Here is a 22,187-nt window from a genome sequence, read left to right on the forward strand (position 1 = left end):
CATCGAGGAAGTGACAAGGGTTTTGGGAGTTCGGTGTCAGCACCTGGGGTCAAAGGCTAATATTAGAACGAGAGGTGCTCCTCGTGCTCTTCTCACTTAGGAAATGACAAGGGTTTATGAGCTCTGTGCCAGCAACTGGGGGGCAGAGACCAGTACGTATTTTCTCTTATAGTCACCATCTTCTATAGATTAAATAAGCTGATCTTAGTTTCAGTCTTGGGGGTCACGTATGACAAACCTAATTCCCTTTCTGAGTCTTTAAAATCAAAGACCTATCATACTCCAGGGACTTTCTCTAGCCAGCCCCCTTCCAGTCTCCCACACCCAACACACACTTTTCCTCCAAACAACAACCCCCATCTTCCACCTATCCCTCATGAGCATGGTTCCAAGTCTCTTTCAGAGTAGCTTCAGATCTGAACAACCTCCCTTGAGTATGGGGCCCAGATGGAAACGGACGCCAGGTACAAATAAATTAGAGGACTGTCATTAGCCATCTCTTCCCTTTTGTATTCTCTCTACCACTCGGAAGACTGAAGATACTGCAAAGAACATGGACTTTGAAGCCACAGGACCTAAGTTTTGACCATGGTCATGAGATGAAATACTAAGCAAGTTACTCAACATTTCTGTACCCACTTTTGTCATCTATAAAGAGTGTTTTATCTACTCTCCCACAGGTATGCTATGAGAAAAACAAGCAGTTTGTAGAAGTAAAGCAGACTTTCAGTAAGTGGAACGAATATTAACAGTGTGAGCTAAGCCAAATCTCTTGGCAGTCACATCATACCATTTGTTCTTACTCAACTGTTACTATGTACTGGTCAGGGTTCAGAGAATAGAATCCACTAGTTGAGCACTAAGAGATTTATTTGAATTTTATTGACTGCAGAAATAATTTATATCATGACCCAGTATACAATGAACACACAAATATGTAATTCAAACAATGTTCACAATATTTACCCATCTGACGTGGGTTGTCCTCAGCTGTTTCTCTATTTAATTTTTAAAAATGCACTCGAGGAGTTGATTTCATGACTCACCAATGAATTGAGACCCACAGCTGGAAAATACTACATTGCAGGTTATAACATGGCCTAAAGATTCACTGGGAGGAGAGAAGAAACAAACTCTAGCCTATGCTTCCAGGAATTGGGCAGCTGAGGGCCACCAGCTCTAGAAGCACCCCCCATCTGTATGGCCCACACTCGCAAAATGATGTCCCGTGAATCCAACACCAGGACGTCTGACCAGCAAAGCCTTAGTGATACCCAAAGCCCTGGTGCAAAGGGGTCTGGGCATATAGCACAGGAAAGCATGCCTGGAAAGCTGCAGACAAGGTCCATCAAGTTAATGCACAAACTCAGCCCCCGTACCTGCAAGGGCACGCTGCTCACACAGAGTAACTCAAAATACCTGGGATAAACAAACCCAGCGGCCCCAACACACATCATTATGTACTTTATCCCTATTAAATTGCCTATGGCCTATTATCGCTGTGTGTGATATCGTTGTTTGAGGGAAACTCACACAACTTGTACAATTTATTCGATGGAATGAAATCAGAAGAACCAACCATCTGCAAATACCCAGGTTACAACTCCTTTCACAAACACAGCTCTACCCAGCCAACATGGGACCTACTGAAAGGATGAATAAAAGATAACAATAGGGCTGCCTGGGTGGCTCAGTGGGTTAAAAGTCCAACTCTTGATTTTGGCTCAGATCATGATCTCAGGGTCATGAAATTAAGCCCGGTGTTGGCTCCATGCTAAGCATGGAGCGCGATTAAGATTCTCTCTTCCTCTCTCCACCCCCTCCCAAAATAACAGTAATTTAAAAAACGAACCTAAGGATTCTCTTCTTCCCAAATGTCACTAAGAATCTTAAGATCAAAAACTTTTGGGGGGCACCTGGGTGGCTCAGTGGGTTAAGCCTCTGCCTTTTACTCGGGTCATGGTCTCAGGGTCCTGCGATGGAGCCCAGCATCAGGCTCTGTGCTCCGCAGGGAGCGTGCTTCCCCTATCTCTCTGCCTACTGATCACTCTGTCAAACTAATAAAATCTTTAAAAAAACCCAAAACATTCTTTTTAAGATTTTATTTATTTGACAGACAGAGAGCACAAGCAGGGAAGTAGCAGGCAGAGGGAGGGGAGAAGCAGGCTTCCCACTGAGCAAGGAGCCCTACGTGAGGCTCCATCTCAGGACCCCGGGATCATGGCCTGAGCCAAAGGCAGACGCTTAACCCAATAAGCCACCCAGGAGCCCAGAGATCACAAACATTTTTGAGAGCAATGAAGAGAAGGTACGAACAAGGAATAACTTCAACTTCTTTTTATTATCTTTTTAGTTCACTTCATACAATAATTTGTATCTGTGAAAGAATTCAAATTCGTCGAATGAAAGGCACTGCTTATGATTCACAAAGCAACTAAATAAATTGAAGAGAAAGCATTTAGTGAATTAAATTACACAGGGTTTTTTGGGTCTGTAATCGATATACATCCAATTAAAAAAATAAACAGTTTGTATTAGGTCACCACACAGATTTATACAATAATCAGATGTGTAAAAACATAAGCATGTCAGGTTTTATGGGACACCCCCAACAGAGGTATCTTTTCCTAATTCCTAAGAGAACCAAACAGTTTTAGAAACTAAAGCTATTACATTTACAGATGTGCAAAACACCAAAACACTTTAAGCAAAAACTTAAGAAAAAGTATGTTTTCTCATTTTCTATTCTTGGCATAACTTAATTCTTCCCAGTGGAACCAAAACCTCCTGAACCCCTTTCAGTGTCATCTAAAACCTGAAAAGACATAAAGATGGTTGCCAGATAGTTAATTTCAGTTCTCCTTCAGTTCTCTCTAGCTCCTAACCTGTTAGACTTTTACTCTTGCTGTAAGACTTTTATTCTTTCAAAGAGATTACAAAAAGAAAATCAGTTTTTTTTTAAAGCTCCATAAATAAAATACTGGGAAATTTTCAAAAAAGCTAAGAGAAAAAGAATTTCAGGGTATACTTAAATGATTTATTACCCAAGTAATGCCATATAATAGCTTAAAAAAAATTTCATGAAATTCTAAAACGAAGTTTTTAATTTTGCTTTAAATAGGACTATTATATGTGCTATTATTTAGTTACAAATAGCATAGGAAACCCTTGAAATTGTAATTTTCCCTTCACGGAAGAGGTGACATCATTTATTCCCTGCTTGGCTTTTATGATACTTACCTGCACTTCCTCTATTTCTGGATAAAAAATCCGTTCACAAATGAGCTGTGCGATCCGATCTCCCTTTTTGACTTGAAAGGAAATAAGAGTTTATTACTGATAGTTTATTAATGCTTTCTCTAATCATGCCTGTACAGTCAGAATTAGAGGGAGCACGTGTTATCCAGACACTCAGGATTCAGAAAATTCACTGCATTTATGTGACTAAATGCATTTAACATACCTTCAAACTTTTCTTTGCCAAAATTAAATAGCACGACACCCACATTTCCTCTATAATCTTCATCTATGACGCCAGCTAAGGAAAAGAAGAGTAACATGAGCGCAGTTTATGCTACCAAAACACTGAGGGTATACGATTACCTCAAAACCATTCTTATGTAGCTCCGAGATTTTAATCCTCACAAACAAGTAAGTGAATCTTGCTCTGGAACTAGGTAAAGTCTGGAAACTAAGAAATGAGTCTTACTAAAATGCAAATACATAGAATGGTCCTAATTTTCCCACCTGTCACCCTTACAGATGGTGCTATTTCCTATTCTAAACTGGGAGTAGGTACTTAGGATCTCAGATGGGTCATCCTCACTCCCAAACTCCTGTGCATCTGCTGCATACCTGCTAAAAAGACCAGAAGAAAAGTACAACTTGGGCTTTAAGGGCTTTCCTGGTAGCTGCTTCCCACTAATATCCAGATTGAAATATGATGGAGTCATAAATAAAAATGTCCAATAGCCTGAAGATCTGCAGTGGAATTACTCAGTGCTGACGCTGTTAAGCCTCAGGCCGGCTAATATCAGAACACTCATTTTATAACAAAAATGGAGGTGAATCCTTCCATTCATATTCCACCTCTCTTTTTAATGTGAGCCACCAGCCCTTCTTAGAGCATGAGCTCTCGGAAGACATTTGCACATCAGCCTAGTAATGAGCACACTTTTCCGTAACACCGTGTGTGATCAGGACCTGCTTGAGATTACAAACACAGGGACAACAAATCTTTGCAGGAGAGGACTTGAGCCAGGGCCCTGCCTTGGCCCAGAGAGGTCCATTTACCAGGCTTGTTGGCATTTAACTTTGAGCCAAGAACTTAAAAATGTTTCCATAAACACAAGCACAGATAACACAGGTGTAGCAGGCCTTCCTGTTTCCCCCTTTAATACTAATATAATTCACAACTCAGCGGTTCTTAGAATATTCAGAATTGTGGAACTGTGCAACCATCACCACAATCAGTTTGGGGGACCATTTTCATTACCCTGAAACAAAATCCCCTATTAGGAGTCACTTCTCTTCCTTCTCATCCTCCCCACTGCCAATTTCCTTTTATACATGTTCATTCTTTCCCCCCAGTTTGTTAGATGGTGGCTAGGACTCATGGGACCCCAATTAAATGTAGCTCCAAGTTATAGCTTATGTATTAATAACACCCCACCTTCTAAAAACCAAACACACAAAACTCTTATTAAAGAAAAAGAAAAGAAAAGAAAAATAATCAGGAATGTACCTCAATGGGTATCAATGCTGACTGACCAAACTCATAATTATTTGAAGGTCAACTGAAAAAAAAAAAAAAAAAAATTTTTTTTTTTTTTTTTTAAAGAACAAAAGCCAGCCTTCCCTTTCGATTTTCTTGTAGGAGGGAAAAATCCAGCACGGGGTAAAGTACTCAGAAATACCAACCTTTTAGATTTCTCCAGAGAATTATAGAAGAAGTTTAAATGAATCCTTGTGCTTTATGAATAACTTACTAGGGATAAATGAAATCAAACTGAGCCTTCTTAAAGGTTCCTGACATAACATTTTTAAGAGTTTGAATTAAAGATAACTAATTTTTTAAAATGCTTATTTTATTTGTCAAAGAGAGAGCACAGGCAGGGGTAACAGCAGGCAGAGGGAGAAGCAGGCTCCCCGCTGAGCAAGGAACCTGATCCGGGACCAATCCCCCGGGGATCTTGACTTGAGGTGAAGGCAGCCACCCAGGTGTCCCAAAGATAAGTAATTTTAAACTGTGAGAAGGAGGGGTAGATAAGTAGCAGAAAGGCAGCAGAGCTCGTTCATATCATGTCTAGACTGAAGGAAACAGTCTTTTCTAGCTGCACAGAAACAAAACCTTGACCAATTCAAAGAATCCTGAAAACTGGCATCTTTCCCCACTGCCACTTGACCATTAAATTAGTCCTTAATGTGTAATTGGTAGAACGATGGGACCAGCTGTTTTCTGTATTACTATACACAGAAAGTTCTGGCTGTAGAACAACCTGGATGAGATTCAGTGGAGAAACCCCTGCGGAGAACACGCTATTCCCTGATGGAACATGTGACCCCAGAAGACCATAGAATCTCTGAGCTGGAGATCTCAAGTGCAGGCAAGTACTCATTTGTCTGGAAGGGGCTCAATGAAGACAATGCAGACAGACTTCTGAACTCTTAGTTTCTACTTTGTAAGAAAAACCTTAGATTACACAAATACTACACATACATATAAAATAAATGTTCCCCTACCTTCCCTCGGGTAGCCAATGTTACAGTAAAAGATTTTACATATTACTTTCTTGTATATTTGTCAGCTGTCAGATGTCCTTGTATTTTAGCGATTTTCAGTCTCAGTAAAAGGTTTCCAGAAGGCACTTCCCTGATCAAAGGGTGTGTACATTTAAAATTTTAATGGATATTTCTAGATTACCTTGCAAAAAAAGTATAGCAATTCAAACTTCTATCAGCGATATTTAAGAATGCCCAATTCCAAAGTCCTTACCAGTACCAAATGACAGCAATCTTTTTTTTTAAAGACTTATTTATTTGAAAGTACGCATGTGAGTGGGGGGAGGGGTAAGGAGAGAGGAAGAGGGAGAGAGACTCTCAAGCAAACTCTGCTGAACATGGAGCCAGGAGCCTGACATGGGGCCTGATCTCACGACCTGAGCTGAAACCAAAAGTTGGACGCTTAATCAACTGAGGCACCCAGACACCCCCAATTAAAAAAAAATTCAAGGGGTGTCTGGGTGGCTTGTGGGTTAAGCCTCTGTCTTCAGCTCAGGTCATGATCCCAGGGTCCTGGGATAGAGCGCATCGGGCTCTGCTCAGCAGGGAACCTACTTCTGCCTGCTTCTCTGCCTACTTGTGATCTCTCTCTCTCTGTCAAATAAATAAAATAAAAATCTTAAAAAAAAAAAAAAATCAATTGAAAAAAAATTCGAGGCTCCTGGGTGACTCAGTTGTTAAGCATCTACTTTCGGCTCAGGGTCCTGGGATTGAGCCCCATATCAGGCTCCCTGCTCAGTGGGAAGCCTGCTTCTCTCTCGCTCTTCTCCCACACCCCCTGCTTGTGTTCCCTCTCGTCGGGTCTCTCTCTGCCAAATAAATAAATAAAATCTTTTAAAAAATTCAATAAAATCTTAAAAAAAAATCCTAAAAAAAATTCTGGCCACTGTGATGAGTGAAAAATGGTATCTCATGGCTTTACTTTGCATTTCCCTGATGACTAATGAGGTTAGAATGTTTTTCCTCTGTATGTCTGTTGCACATTTATATGCCTATTTTATATTTTATTTATGATTTATTCCCTCATTGCACAATTTCCCTTATCAGTTTGTTTGGGTATTTAAATCTTTTACCTATGATCTATAAGTATTTATGTTTTAACTATATGGCATCTTCTCCCACACAAAAATGATCCCTTTTGGAAAGACCTTTGCTACTTAGCTATCAGGTAGTCTCATCAAACTCAAATCTAGCATACCCACGAATCGGGTGTCTTGAATTCTATAAAGCCAGATATCCACCAAGATTTTATGTTTCGCACACAGAGATGTGAAAACCCTTTTAACTAACTAACTAAAAGAAATGAAGCTGTTCAAAGTCAACTAAAATGTATGGCAGAAAAAGAAAATGCATCCTCAATAATACTTTGTTTTTAGCATGAATGCCAACCATATGAAAAATCCAATTGTTCCAAGTTTATTTATTACTCAGAGGCAATCTGACCTTCAAGAAAAGCCCAAGACATTCTTTTTCTACATAAGGAACATAAGCATCAGAGATATTTCTCTTCATGAGAAAGCAGAAAGTATTTTGAAGTTATCACTGGAAAAATCATACACTGGAACTGGCAGAGTAATTAACTGACTTCAGGCAAAAGTTTTACTGTGTCAAGACTTTGGCATGTCATTTGTTGGAAACCTTCTTTAGTGAAAACTATCCACACCTACCAGATGTGAATTCTGAACAGAATCCTGCATACTCAACTTTTCCCTTTGACCCTTAATTACAGCCTGGGATTTCTAACAACATCTCTCTTCCGAAGTAAAAACTGTGGCCAACTATGATAAACGTGTGCCTAAGAGACATTTTTTAAGAGACTCTGCATCCAAGAACACACCACAATGTGATTTTATGAATAATACCACACCAACCACCAGGCAAACTAACTTTCCGTTTTGTTTACATGAATCTTTCAGAAGGTTGTTTTAAACAGAACAAAAATTAGTTACAAAGTCAGAAAAAAACCAAAACACAAAAACGTTTCCACATTAAAAAAAAGTTATGAATTCTCTATAAGAAATATAACTTATAGGGGCAACTGGGTGGCCCAGTGGGTTAAGGCCTCTGCCTTCGGCTCGGGTCATGATCTCAGGGTCCTGGGATCAAGCCCCACATCGGCCTCTCTGCTCCATGGAAAGCCTACTTCCTCCTCCCTCTCTCTGCCTGCCTCTCTGCCTACATGTGATCTATCTGTCAAATTAAAAAAAAGAAAAATAGAAAAGAAAAGAAAAGTAATATAACTTACAGGGTCTAATAAGTGCCAAGAGATGTGTTGCATATATTATTACTCAATCCTCCTATCCTTGTGAGGCAGGCACACTAATTTTCATTCAATGGAAGAGCAAACTGAGGCTCAGAAAGTACTAACTAGCCAATGAATGACAAAGCTGAGATCCAAGTCTAGTTGCTACTCCAAAGCCCATGTTCCTTTCACAACCCTTTGAAATTTCCTTAAAAATATATGCAACCTCTTATATTCTGAAGTTACAGTCCTAAATTACCATACTTGATGTTATAAAAGTATTTTTGAAAAGCAAGCATAACTAAGCCCAGGCAATTCTCAAGCCAAAGGGGCTGGTCATCCCTGCTGTGTCAAACCTGGCTTCTCTTCAGTCCCCAAGAAAGGGCCGCCTTGGGAATCCTGTCTTGCCCCACAGCACCACCTAGTGATACTAAGGGGAGGCTTAAGGGCAGGCCAGAGACAAGCCCCAGACATGCCTCATTCCTTACTTAATGCCTGCAGCACCAGTTAATGGCAAGCTAATTTAGGGCAGCACCTGGTTGGTGAGAGATGAAGTGAGGGGACACCCAGCATTTAACTGCAGCATAAAGAACAGAGGGACTAGAATCACGGGTGAAGATTCCAGGGTTTATATGTCTGCTTGGGATCATCTCTAAGTCAGTTCTCTATCTGCTAAAAAGTAGCTTTGTTGGGCGCCTGGGTGGCTCAGTGGGTTAAAGCCTGTCTTCCGCTCAGGCTTAGGTCATGATCCCAAGGTCCTGAGATGGAGCCCCGCAGAGAGCCTGCTTCCCCCTCTCTCTGCCTGCCTCTCTGCCTACCTGTGATTTCTGTCAAATAAATAAATAAATAAATAAATAAATAAATAAAGTAGCTGTGTAAGTATGGAGGGATTTGGAAAATCTAGCATACCCACGAATTGGAGAGCCAAGATACCTAATTAGGTGAGGCACTCTGCTCACTACAATGGGAATACAAGTCGGGACAAAGGTCAGTACTCCAGAAAGGAGATGGAACGCAGTATCAGAAAGGGGAGAATTTCCTGACGGTGAGGGTGGTTAGGCAGCGGACAGCACGAGGGCCAAGCACGGATGGGGCTCTTCATGAAAGGGGCTCTACAATGAAGTTGTTGACTTTGGGAGATGTAAGGATTTATCATAAGGCAAACAGGAGTCGCTAAGTACTCGCTTGACAAAAAATGTAGATAGGGAAGCATAGTGTTTTCTCTTCTAACCTAGGGAGTCACTTTTTGTATTTTGCCAAATGTGGATAGCTCTCTTATACAGGTATGAAAATTCTTACAAGACTGACCTGCATTTTCTGTAAACTTTTGCTTAAATAATTTAACAGCTATGCTTAAATAATTTAATTACTTAAGCAAAACATACTTGCTTAAAAAAATGACATGAAAGCTTTCCCTACCCTTATAATACTAACTTTCTTTTAAGAATAGAGTCATTTTTGAACTAAATGCAGATTATCACTAAGCCACGGCAAAAATCCTATCCATAGGATAATGTCTAGTTAGCCTATTAGTAAAACAACATGCATTTCATCATGGTCACTTTAAAATTAGACATAACCAAATAATATCTGAAACTGCATCACGATTGTTTATTATTTCAGAGGTGGAACTTTCTAAAGAGGTAAAAGAACAAAAATCATTTTCTTGTCTTGAATCTGTCATTTGATTACCACCTGTTAAGCAAAGGCAAAGTAAACACAAGCACGTATTTACAGAATGAAATTGTAAACATATTACCTCCTACATCGATGAAGTGTTTTGCAGCCAAGCCAGAACGGGGAGCTAAAAAACAAAAACAAAAACAAAAAGGAAGTGGGCCCCTTTGCAGGGGGAGATACAATACTGGATGTAATTTACACAATTTCAGCATGCCACTCTCTTCTCCTAAGACATCTACCTCTTCATCTTAACTTTAGCAGATGGTTCTGGACCCAAGAATCTATTTATTATACTGTTTTTTAAAATAGGAAAGAACAGTGTAGAAAAACTCGACAAAAGTTTAATTCAAAGGCAGCTTAAATCAGTCCCACACGACTTCAGTCCATTGAGGATTCGCGGTGGCCTGGCAGTGGACCACTGGGGTAGACTGAGAGGTGAGCAACTGGGGACAACCTCGGCCAACGCTTTCAAGCAGTCTGCCACAAAGGACGGACTGCAGCTGGCAGTGAACAGGGCTGAGGAAGAAGACTTTTGTTTTAAGATGGGAGATCTAAACATGATGCAGTCTAGATGGGAAGAGGGCAGAGGAGGAGAGTGGAGAGACAGATATAAACTTAATCAATGAGTAGCAGAGCTTAGCCTAGAAACTGGGAATCTTACTCTTAATTCAAATGCTGAATGACATGTCTGTATAAACAAACGAACCAGAGTAAGATAAAAGGCCTGGTATCAGTACCTTACATTTGTTGACTTGAGCATCAGGCCTCTCATTAATTACTCCAGCTTCTAGTTTTCTATTCCAGAATAACTTAAATCAGGCACTTGTCATTAAATGCTGCTGCTTCCTGCTTTTCCTTTTATTTCAATTCCATCTCCTCATCTCCACCCCCCAAAATACTCTCAGCCAAATGCTACCAAAAGGAGATAAAGAAAGAGCCCATCTCGTTTTTCTTTGAAAGGCAGAAGTATGAGCAGTTCTCACACTCATGGTCACAAGACGGTGGTGGTCTAGCCCCTTCCCACCCACAGTTCATTTGTTCCTTCAAGTTTACTCTGAAGCTAGAAAGTGATTATGCAATTTAAGAACATTTTGAATGCTCTCTCCAGTGACAGCGACCGGCTCTTCGTTGTCATAGCTCTTCCCACTTTGATGGTACCTGAAGGGTACCCGTGACCCCAACATACCCCATGGGAGAACACCCAAAGGGGGAAAGGCTAAATGGTCTGATGGACTCTGAGCGAAGAGAAGCAAAAGTTTTACTCTCAGGATAAAAGATGCTGTGTGCCATTAGCCCAACTGTGCCTCTATTTTCTTCTATTACAAACATTAGCCATTCTCATCATCTTCACGAAGACGTCTAACCTCAGATGCAGTCTGATCCTCAGAGGCGGAGTTCAGTTAAAAACCACCTGTGTTTTCAGTCTCAGTGAGGAGTTGAGAGAAAAACTCCAGGGCCAACATGAGCCTCCTAAGAGCTCAAGGAATCAGAAAAGAGAGAGGGGGAGGGTTGGGGGATGGTAGGCGTATATGTGTGTGCAAAAAAGAGATATGTAACTGAAATGTAGTTTTCAAGCAGCTGTATCTGCCATCACAGCTGGCACTTCTTTGTTTTAGGACCCATGCCAAACTATATCCCTTCCCTCACTTATACCCTGAATGAAACTGAGATGAAGGAAGAACTAAGATGAAGGAAGAGATCACAAAGGAAGAGCTTGACAAATAGTTACCATGTCTTAAATCACTTACCTACTCTTCCATAGCACCCAGAAGGAAGAGCTACCTGAATGTCTGTTTTCACAAGGGCCTTCTCCATAGGTGGCAGCGTATAATCATAGGCACTAGGAAAATGAAAGAAAATTACCAGTATTTATTCATAAAATTGTATTTCTTTTTTCTTCCTTATGACTAAATATATAGAATTGCTTTAAATACATCTCATAAAATAACGACAAAATAATTCATGCAATCTTAAATTTCAATAACCCATCTAAGAGTTGAGTACTCTAAATTTCCTTCAGATTAAAAAAAAAGTTTAGGGGTGCCTGGCTGGCTCAGTCGGTTAAGCGTGTAACTCTTCCTTTCCTTTTTTTTTTTAAAGAGATGGGGAGAGAGAAAAGAGAAGCGAGGGCAGAAGTGGGAGAAGGAAAGGGAGAGAATTAACACAGGGCTCAATCTCACAACCCTGAGATCATGAGCTAAGCTGAAACCAAGAGTGAGATGCTTAACCGACTGAGCCACCCAGACGCTCCAAGTAGGTGACTCTGGATCTCGTGGTCATGAGCTGAAGCCCCATTTTCGGTGTAGAGATCATTTAAAAATAAAAATTTATGAAGAAGGTAGTGGCAGACATTTCCTTTTAGTTGATTCTTAAAATGGTGCTACCTTTAGATACAGTCATTCTGGTGAATTTTTTTGGCTTAAGAGGTTATCAACATGTAATCTTGTTCTCCCCAGACAAAATCTGTTGGGAAATTGATATGCATATTAGCAGGGGCTGGCAGAAAGGCAGACTTTTCAAAGATGCATGCTTCACTAACACGATATAAAAAGAAGAAAAGAAAAAACCAAGGAGGGATGTGCAAATATGGTGGCATGGTAAGATCCTGAACTCACCCACTCCCAGACACACCAAACCCACAGCTACGTATGGATCATTTCCCTCTGAAAAAGAGCCAAGAAAGAAGGGCAAATACTCGCTAATAACAGCTAACATTTACTAAGCCCTTACTCTGTGCCAGGTACATTCCTAAATGCTGTATATAACTCGTTTTATTCTAACAATCCTCTAATGATTAGGGAGGACATGCAGAGGGAAGGAGAAAACGGGTGGACAACATGGGGGAAGGGGGAGTAGAGCTTTGTTTTATCTGTTCTGCTGGTCTCGGGAGTTGACCAAGCTTACCAAGCCGACACCATGAACCTCACTGCCTGGGGGACAGACAGAGCTGATCACTGGAGATGGGCACTACTAAGGACCCGATTCTCTAAGATCCACCCAGCAAATGCTGCTACTGTTGCTATGACTATAGCTCCCTTCAACAGAAATGTGAGATTTTACGATGAGCAGAACTATGAGTTATTTAGGAGACTTTAATGTAGACTAGTAACGCAGTATTACATTTTTACTTCTTTCATTGGGACTTCCTCTCTTTCAATAGTTAGACTAATTTATTAGAGAGAAGTTATTTCCATGTCTATTTCTGTATATAGTCATCTTTGTTCATTAGAAGGATATTTTAAGTATCTTAAATCTAAATCTCTCATATGACTCACAATGCCCAGACATGCTACTCCCTCACTCCACTTTCATCCATGAAAACCAAGGGACTGAATACATCCCTTTCAGCTGTAACAGGCCATACCTCACTTTTCCTTTTCTTTCCTTTCTTCATTACTTGCCTCACACACTCCTTTCTCCCCTTCTCCTATACTTGTATGACTTAGACCAGTAGTTCTCACAATAGAATTACCTAGGATGCTTTAAAATAAATCCTAAGGATGTAGTCATGTAGTAAACCCCCATTCGCCCCAGTATCCCTGTTCACTTACCTTAATGGCTTCAGTGACCCGGACACAGTAGTTAAGGGTAGGGGGAATCACTGAACTAAGGGTCATATATTTTACTACATTCCAACCCTGGGGCAATCAATTCAGCTCTTTACAAGTACCCTCACCTGTAAAAAGGTTAGGAACAACTACTTCAGGACTGTTGCAAGGATTTTAAAAAATCGCACACATAAAGTTTTTAGTAGAGGTAAAAAGTGCTGAACCAATGGAAGGGTGGTAGCATTACAGACATTCCCAACGCGATTCATATTCGTACTCTTTCTGACATTCCCAGTACTTGGAGTGAACTTAAATAGGGACATACAGAGAAATTCCACAATTCCTTTAAGGCAGAAGCACCTTTCATTCATCCTCCCTGGGTATTTCCACACTCAGCACGTAGACGTCCCCCGTGCCTTTTCTTCCTATTGTGCCCTGCATCACCCGCAGGCCACGCTTTGAAGCCAAGGCGGGCCTTATTCACCTCTACCTTCCACTTGGAAAGGGTACAATAAATGTTGCAAAACAAACAATGCCTTGGCGGACATTTATATGTAGTTACCATTCTGCACGCTTCTGTCAAATTCTTACTGAATTTATGCTAAAGAGGAAAACTAAAATTTTTCAACACCAGAAAAGGACGGGAAGCCTACATATATGCAAAAAGGGTTTGTTTCTGTAATCTTTCAGGTGAAGTTGGAAGCTGTGGCAACAGATGGCAAGGTTATCAGCGAACATGACTGAGAGCCCTAGAACTCCAGAACTGGGCCTTCTCCACGTGGGGCAGCGATGGGCGGGCAGAAGGCGGCCGGGAGTCCCCACTCACCTGTACAAGTCGTAGCCCGCAGCCCGCGCGGACCCCTTGGTCGGGGCGGTGGCGTGCTCGGAGAGCCGGACGAAGCGAAGCCGCATGCTGTCCTCCGCAGGCCGGGGCCGCTTGCTGGGGGAGGTGGCGGGAGTCGCTTCAGAGCAGGGCATGGCAGGACAGAACGCAAGAAAGGAGAGCAGCAGAGGAGACAGATGGATACAGAATTAGCTCGCCCGCCAGAACTTAAATCTCCCGCCGGCCCCTTCCCGCCCGGCCCACCCCTGGACGAGCCCACAATCCTGGCTGAGAGGGGACGCCTGATTCAACGTGGGGTGGCAAAGCCCTCTGGGAAAGCGGATTTGGGATAGGAAACTCCTGCGCCTTCTCACGCTTTTCCAGCTCAGGGTACAGAGCCAACCCATGCTTGAAGAGCTACGGAGGCCTCCCGCTCACACCACAGAAAGCAACCACTTCCCCCATCAGGAGGGCCTAAAGGACTCGCGCGCGCGCGAAGAGGGGCTGCACCTCCATCCAGGGCCCAACCCCGAGGGCTTCCTGAACCCGGTGGGCTTCCGGGTCCTGGCGGCCCGCCGCCTCCTCCCCCTCCTCCCCCTCCATTCCCGGAGTCGGCGGGGAGGGCCGGCCGGGCGCTGATCCTCCCCACGCGCCCGACGAGGCGCGTCCTTGCAGCCCGGGCCCCGACATTACTGGCGCCTTGGCAGCCCCAACTCCGGCTGCGAGTGCTGGACAGCGGCCGGAAGGGAGGCCGCGCGGCTTCGGCTCTCGGCCCGGCGCTGCGCGCGTCTTTGAACACTGAGCGGAGCACGGACGTAAAGAAATGCTGGCGGAGCGCGGGGTGAGGGCCGAGGGGAGTCATTCCCCCCAGGCTGGGGCGCTGGTTGGTCTTCCGCTCCCTCAGGCGCGCGCCGGGTCTGCACCCTATAGACGCGTCCGGGTTCGTTTGACCTCGGAAGCAGTAACCGCCGCCGTCTGACGAAGAGCGCACGGAGGCGGCACATCCGTCTCCCTCCGGCCGGCGCAGGCCCTGGGCCCCCAGGCACGGCGTCTCTGCCTCCCTCCTTCGACCCGCATCTTTTTTGTGGCCCGTTTTGCAAGAACTAACTCGAGGCCCAGAGCCTGGCCTCTGCGCACTGCTGAGTTACCTGGGGCCGCCCCAGTCGCGGTCATGGCTCCTCCCGTTCTAATCTCGGGGAGCCGCAAAGCAACGGAACCGCATCACGATGCCCGTGACAGTCGCTGCGTTCAGTGATACGTCCTAGGCCGCGAGCAAGGCAGCGTGTCCCTTTCCGAACAGCACCCGCAGTGCACGGCGTGTCGTTTACCCTTAAAAGAAGGCGAGGGCATGGTCTGGGGATGATCCCAGCGACAACTCAAGTTGCCAGCGCCGTTTCCTACGACTCACAGAAGCACTGCGGGGCGGGGCGGGGCAGGGCGGGGGGAGGTCTCCTGTAGGGGGGCAGCGGCTAGGATTCGAGCGAGATCCCGAGCTACCCTGGAGTAACAGCAGGGATGAGTAAATAACTGCATAGGTAATGGTAAACTGGGTTTTCTAGGATATAAATATGTCCAGTTATCTCCAGAACCAAGGCAAAAAAAAAGCTGAAAACCAAAATGTAATACAGCTTGTCAAAGGGGAACTATAGGACAGTTTTAGAAAAATGGCAACATTAGGGCATTGCTGAGGAATCTTCGAGCCTTTCCTGCTGTGCCTTATGCGCCCCACCTCTGTAGGTTCCTATTGGCTCCTTTTAAAATGTTGGGATTCCTGTGAATGAGGTTATGGATTATACTCTATGTATACTATTCTCCCATGCCTTTAAATATCTGCCACCTGATGGGGCGCTGGGTTGTTGGGCTGGCAGAAGGAAAGGGCTGCTTAAGATGGCCAAAGTCCCCGCCACAAAACCCGAGCTGGGACAGGAGAACAAGGACCCAAGCAGGAATCTGAAAACCCTCCCGCCCTGGGCTTCCGTGGACCAATGGGACCCTGACAAGCAGGAATCTGAGACCCCAGCCCCGGGCTCCAGTGGACCAATGGGACCCTGACGAGCAGGCGAAATATCCAAATAAGGGAAACTTGCCAAAAGACCCCTGAACTCCCCTTGAGGCCCTTAAAAGCCCCCTTCTCCCTGTCTTGGGCGTGACTTCTGCCACTCTGCTTTCCAGAGTCCCGGAACCTCGCTGGAGGGTACCCACCTCCTCCTGGCGCGACTTTCCTGGTTCCCCTTCTCCTGAGGCCTGGAACTTGGCCCCGGAGAGTGTTTTTAATAAATCTTGCCTTGCACCCACTTGCCTGGTGTTGTGTTTATCGCGTCGGAAAAACTTTACATGGGTGACTACTCCTGTGGTTAAGCATCCGACTTGATTTCTGCTGGTGCCTTGATCTCAGGGTCTTCAGTTCTGCCCTGCCTTACTAAAAACAAAACGAACAAAAAATAACTACCACCTGAGGACTCCGCTTGCTCGCCTATAGCAACATAATCTGGGGCCCTGCTAGTTTTCCAAACTCATCAGAGCCATCATCCTGCTCACCTCTGGCGCTTCTGTCTACAACGTCTCTCTAACTCAAGTTTACGGACACACTGAACTTACCCGCCTGGGAGTCTACACACATCCTTCCTTGGTTTGCACTTGTGTTTCAGCTCATCTCAGAAGGTCTAATGCAGTTCATTTTGTCAGGGAAGGGCCTCACCACCGTGTTCCATCACAATAATCTTTTCTAATCACACCATATATTACTACAATCTGTACTTCTTTCATTATTTATTTATTTTTCTCATTGTCTATTTGCTCTAGGAAACAGAAGTTCCAGGGGGCAGGGACCATGTATGTCTTCACTCACTACTATATTCCTGGGGCCTAGCTTACTGTCTGGCTCAGAAGACTGCTTGATACATGTTTGTCCTATGAATGAGATTCATCACGCCCCTGTATAGGACCCCTTCTCATAGTCTTGATTTTCCTGTCCACTCCTTAATTTTTTTTTCTTTTCTTTTTCATTTTTTAAAATAGAGAGTTGGAGAAGGGACAGAGGAAGAGAGAAGCTTAAGCAGGCTGCACAGCCAGCTTGGAGCCCAACACAGGGATCAGGTCTGGCAACCCTGAAATCATGACCTGAGCCAACATCAAAGGTCCATTGCTTAATCACCTGAACCACCCAGGTGTCTCATGTCCACCCCTTTATTTTTAATCAATGCATTTTGTTATTCTATATATGCCTTTCCAAGGCCTGCAATGAAAAACTGGTCTACCCCTCCCCCACATTTCACTCCTCAGGGGAAAGCTTCCAACTTTTTCTGGCTCTTTCTACTGGAGTGTGCCTCCCCATTTCTTAAATTACATGTTGCCCTTTTTTTTTTTTTTTTAAGATATTTATTTATTTATTTATTTGACAGAGAGATCACAAGTTGGCAGAGAGGCAGGCAGAGGGAGGGGGAAGCAGGCTCCCCACCAAGCAGAGAGCCCCATGTGAGGCTTGATCTAAGGACCCTGAGAATTTGACCTGAGCCAAAGGCAGAGGCTCAACCCTCTAAGCCACCCAGGCACCCCTGCTTTTTTTTTTTTTTTTTTAATGGCATAGAAATTATCTTCAGAATTAGGGTAGTTGAGAAATAAGTCTCTTACTGCTCTTTCCACCCCATTCTGCAAAGAGTTTTGTAATAATTTTTGGTTAAGTGAGCAGTACTTAAATCATGACTGTAAATATTGTTCACTGTTGAGTAATGTGATATTATTTTTTAACACCTGTCCTCCTCAAGTTTAATAAAGGATGTTGTACTTCCATTTGTCTTTGTTGATAGTGGTGTTTTTGATTCACCTATTGCTTGTTGTTGGTTTTTTTATTTGTCTTTGTTGGTAGTGGTGTTTTTGATTCACCTATTGCTTGTTGTTGGTTTTTTTTTTTTTTCCCCCAAGTGCTCCAGAGAATCCAGTACCTCACATCTGTCACATCAAATGAAACACTGAAACACATCAAATCCCTTATCAATTCCATTTACTCTCTCCCTCACTCCTGTTTTCTTGCTCCAATCTCTGCATGTGACCCTCTGGTCCTGCTGAACAGCTATCATCCTGGCACTTCCCTTTGCCCTTCTCTTACAGTGGAGCCTTGGTTTTATGGATCTAGTATCTTCTAGTTTATTCCTTCATTTTGCTGGAGCACTTTCTCTAGTAATTACCTAAGGAAGTTCACATTAGAGATAAATTGAGTCCTAAAATATAATAATTGTAATCACTCCCTTTACCCAAACCCAAATAAAAATCTCACCTCATTCATGAAACTTTTTTACAACCAGTAATGAGCTCTGCCTTGTCCTATATTGTACAATCCTTATTGTATCATTCATTAGCCATGTACTCCCTCTGTGTAATTGCCTCCTTTTATGCATTTTAACTTTCACATCAGAGCCAGAAACTTGTTTGAATCCTTCAAAGCACCTACTTCAGTGTTTCATACAAAAGTTATTTGACTCTTTTTAATACATAGTACCAAGAAAGGATTCTATTTCCTAATGTGGATAAAGTGTGTATTACTGTTGCTTTTCATCTGAGTTTATTTTAGATTGGAAGGAGAAAAGCATATAAGCCAACTGCAAAAGAGTAATAGGTTAGTGCTCTGAACCAGAAAGCACTGGACATTCCTTATGTGCCGGGAATGCCCAGGGAATGCCCAGCGATCCCTGTACTGAAGGATGAAAGATTATGCAAACTTTGCTGTGAAAGAGAGAAGACAAGGGGGCAACAACTCAGGGATGAAGACTCTTTGCTCTTCTTTCCTCCCACTTTTGGTCCTTCAGGATAATCATAAATCCTTATCACCATTTCTCAAGCATGTGAGGTGTGGACGAGGGGTCTTACAGAAGCTAGAAGGATGTTTATGGGAAAGATAACGATATGCTAATCTGCTAAACATAGCCTAAGGACAATGCATACATCTCTTAGATCAGGGTAGGCTGTTTGGGCTAAGAAAGGTTCCCAGAAGGTTAACTCCCAGAGGCACTCCAAGGACAGCGCAACCACACAGGCTCCAGCATTCCCAAGGCCTAGGCCCTTCTCCCAAACCTTCCTTCACCCCCAGTGGCCTCTGTGTTACATTCTAGCAAGCCAGGTATTATGGCTGATTTCATGCTCTACATTAAGCCCAACACTTATGACCACTGAAATATAAATTGATATGAAAACACATCCTAAATTCAGTACTCTACAGCAAAGAACTAGACATAGTTTATTTCCTGCTGTTTTTTAAATCAGAATATAATTATCCCATCAGTCATGCTGATTAATTCAATTACATAAGTCTAGGGCCAGCTTGAACCTGTTGAGAATGCAAGTCACTACTTTACAAGCCAAGCTGTCCTTTCTATCTGTACCATTATAGGGAGAATTCTCTTTTTTAACAAAGACTTAATATGATGGTTACTTTATGTAAAGTATATTTTAAGTGCTTTATGAATATTAACTCATTTAATCATGACAACCAGAAGAAGCAAGTGCTATTATCCCCATATTACAGGTGGGGAAACCAAATCACAGGTTAAATTATTTGCCCACAATCATACAGCTGACAACTAGAAAGAGATGAAACCAAGATTCAACTTGAGCTAGTCCGGCTTCAGAGTATCTTCCACTTAGCCACTGTGCTCTGTAGGTTTAACTGTGCCTACCCAGTCTGTGATTAACTCTTCTCGATGCGGAGCCTGCTACGTGCTGTGTTGGCCCGTTCTGGCGGTTAGATGTGGGTAGGAAACTAACCAGGCACTCCTGGCTTCACAGTCGATCATGCCCTCCTTGTTGAGACACTTCCTCACCAGGCCATATTCTGGTTTTCCTCTTACCTCACTGGCTGCCTCGCCTCTTCTCAACCGCTCTTCTTTGCCAAGATAATAACCCGAGGAGGGGCACCTGGGTGCCTCAGTCAGTTAAGCATCTGCCTTGGACTCTGGTCATGAACATGGAATCCAGAGACCCAACCTGGAACGGGGGGGCTCTCAGCTCAGCAAGGAGTCTGCATGCCTCTGCAGCTCCCCCTCCTTTGCCCCACCCGCTACCCCTCCCCCTGCTCGTGCTTTCCGCCACTTTCTCTCTATTTCAAATCTTTAGTCTTGCTTCCTCTTTCTCTGTCAGATGTTCCCTTATCTAAAAATAGTTTCTTCATAGGTACCACGTGCTGCTTTGCCCTGTTTGGTTTTTCTTCACAGCCTGTAGTGTTACATGCTATTACCTATTTGTTCATTTCACTCGTCAGTTGTATGCTTTCTCCTCTAGCATGTAAGCTCCATGGTGGACCTGAATCTTTTTTTTTTTTTTTTAAGATTTTATTTATTTATTTGTCAGAGAGAGAGAGAGAGAGAGAGAACACAGGCAGGCAGAGTGGCAGCAGAGGCAGAGGGAGAAGCAGGCTCCCTGCCGGGCAAGGAGATTGACCTGGGACTGGGTCCCAGGACGCTGGGATCATGACCTGAACCATAGGCAGCCGCTTGACCAACTGAGCCACCCATGCATCCCTTCGATCTATCTTAATTTGGGTTCTTTTCAGATGTTCTGTTTCTTTGTATCCTTTCAAATTTTATTATTATTAATTTTACTTTAATTAATTTAAATATTTTACTATTTCATGTTTCCCTTTTCTAATTTAGGTATTTTGTTCTCTGATACTATGTGTTTTAGATAAAACATGTGTGTTTAATTCATCAGTGTCTAAAGTCTAAAACAAAATTTTTATCCTGAAAATGCTTTAACATTTTTAACATTTTAACATTATGTATTTGACATAAATACAATTATTGTCTAATAAGTGTATCTTTTCTTTAAATCTCAATAAACATTATTATTATCACCATTTTTAGAATCATTTTAAAAAATGTTTACCCAGACTTACATCACTTTCTTTGCTTTTCTTTCTGTATCCCAGATCTCCACCTGGGATCTTTGTCCTTTTGCCCAAACTTCTATGAGGAAGTTCTCCAGTAGGTGAAGTTTCTTGATTTCTGTCAGAGCAAAACCCTTGAACTTTTCTTCAGGGATAGTGCATTCTTTGACCATCGTAGAAGAATGGAAGAGGTAAGAACATTCAAGGAAAATTTTAATTCCCCATAACTGGATAGTTCTGCTGTATCTGAATTCAGAACATTCCACTATGGGCAAAAATACTTCATTTATCATGCCACAGTTCACCTTTACCAGAAGTATTTGTAAGCCCAGAAAAGGCAGAAGCCATACTTTGGGTCCCAGTACCAAAATACAAAAGTTCTATGTCTCAAGCCGGGTTTTTTATACCACGGACAAAGCACCAGAGTAAGGCTAAGGATGGGTGAGATATATACCTATTTTTTATAGAAGGGCAATTGAGGGGGCCCCTGGGTGGCTCAGTAGGTTAAAACCTCTGCCTTTGGCTAGGTCATGATCCCAGAGTCCTGGGATCAATCCCCAAATCAGGCTCTCTGCTCAGCAGGGGGCCTGGTTCCTCTTCTCTCTTTCTGCCTGCTTCTCCGCCTACTTGTGATCTCTGCCTGTCAAATAAATAAATAAAATCTTTAAGGAAAAAAAAAAGAAGGGCAATTGAAATAAGGGAGATGGAGAAGAAATAGAAGTATACAGGCAGATCAATTTCAATAAAAAATACGTCACTGTGTTTGCTATCTCAAAGTTTATCCTTTGGTCCAGAATACCTCCTAGAATATCTTGTGTTTCCTTAGGAGTATCTACAATCCAATTCAAAAACACCAAACTAGCATATAACTTCTGAACCCACAGGAATGTTTCTGCCAGGCTCGGGAAGAATACAAAAATCAAATATACGTAGTCTTTCAATTTCAGGGACTACTGGGTGGCTCAGTGGGTTGATGCCTCTGCCTTCAGCTCAGATCATGGTCCCAGGGTTCTGGGATCAAGCCCTGCATCGGGCTCTCTGCTCAGCAGGGAGCCTGCTTCCCTCTCTCTCTCTGCCTGCCTCTCTGATTACTTGTGCTGTCTGTCAAATAAAAAAAAAATCTTCAATTTTGTAAGAGCAGCAGCACATGGATCTTAAGCATATAAGTAGCTCAGGAGATCAACATTATGTTGAGTGGCAGTTCAGTAAACAGGTAGGGAGGTAGCAGATAGTTAACAA

The 22,187-nt window shown here is 43.0% G+C and overlaps 1 protein-coding gene across 2 annotated transcripts; it reads right to left on the reverse strand.

Moving 5' to 3' along the window:
* Window positions 1–2,322: 2,322 nt before the first annotated feature.
* On the reverse strand, window positions 2,323–15,376 carry DUT (deoxyuridine triphosphatase). 2 transcript variants are annotated; one of them, XM_044229530.1, is made up of 7 exons: window positions 15,223–15,376; window positions 14,078–14,213; window positions 11,452–11,543; window positions 9,783–9,827; window positions 3,464–3,538; window positions 3,241–3,311; window positions 2,323–2,815 (listed from the first exon to the last, which is right to left on the reverse strand). In XM_044229530.1, the coding sequence occupies exons 1-7, from the start codon at window positions 15,245–15,247 to the stop codon at window positions 2,759–2,761; spliced, it is 501 nt and encodes a 166-aa protein (XP_044085465.1). In that variant the 5' UTR covers window positions 15,248–15,376; the 3' UTR covers window positions 2,323–2,758. The 2 variants fall into 2 exon arrangements, with proteins under 2 accessions (XP_044085465.1, XP_044085464.1); XM_044229529.1 differs by lacking the exon at window positions 15,223–15,376 and adding an exon at window positions 14,768–14,992.
* Between the last annotated feature and the right edge of the window lie 6,811 nt (window positions 15,377–22,187).

This window comes from Neovison vison, chromosome 13 (assembly GCF_020171115.1).
Source record: "Neovison vison isolate M4711 chromosome 13, ASM_NN_V1, whole genome shotgun sequence".
Taxonomy (NCBI): domain Eukaryota; kingdom Metazoa; phylum Chordata; class Mammalia; order Carnivora; family Mustelidae; genus Neogale; species Neogale vison.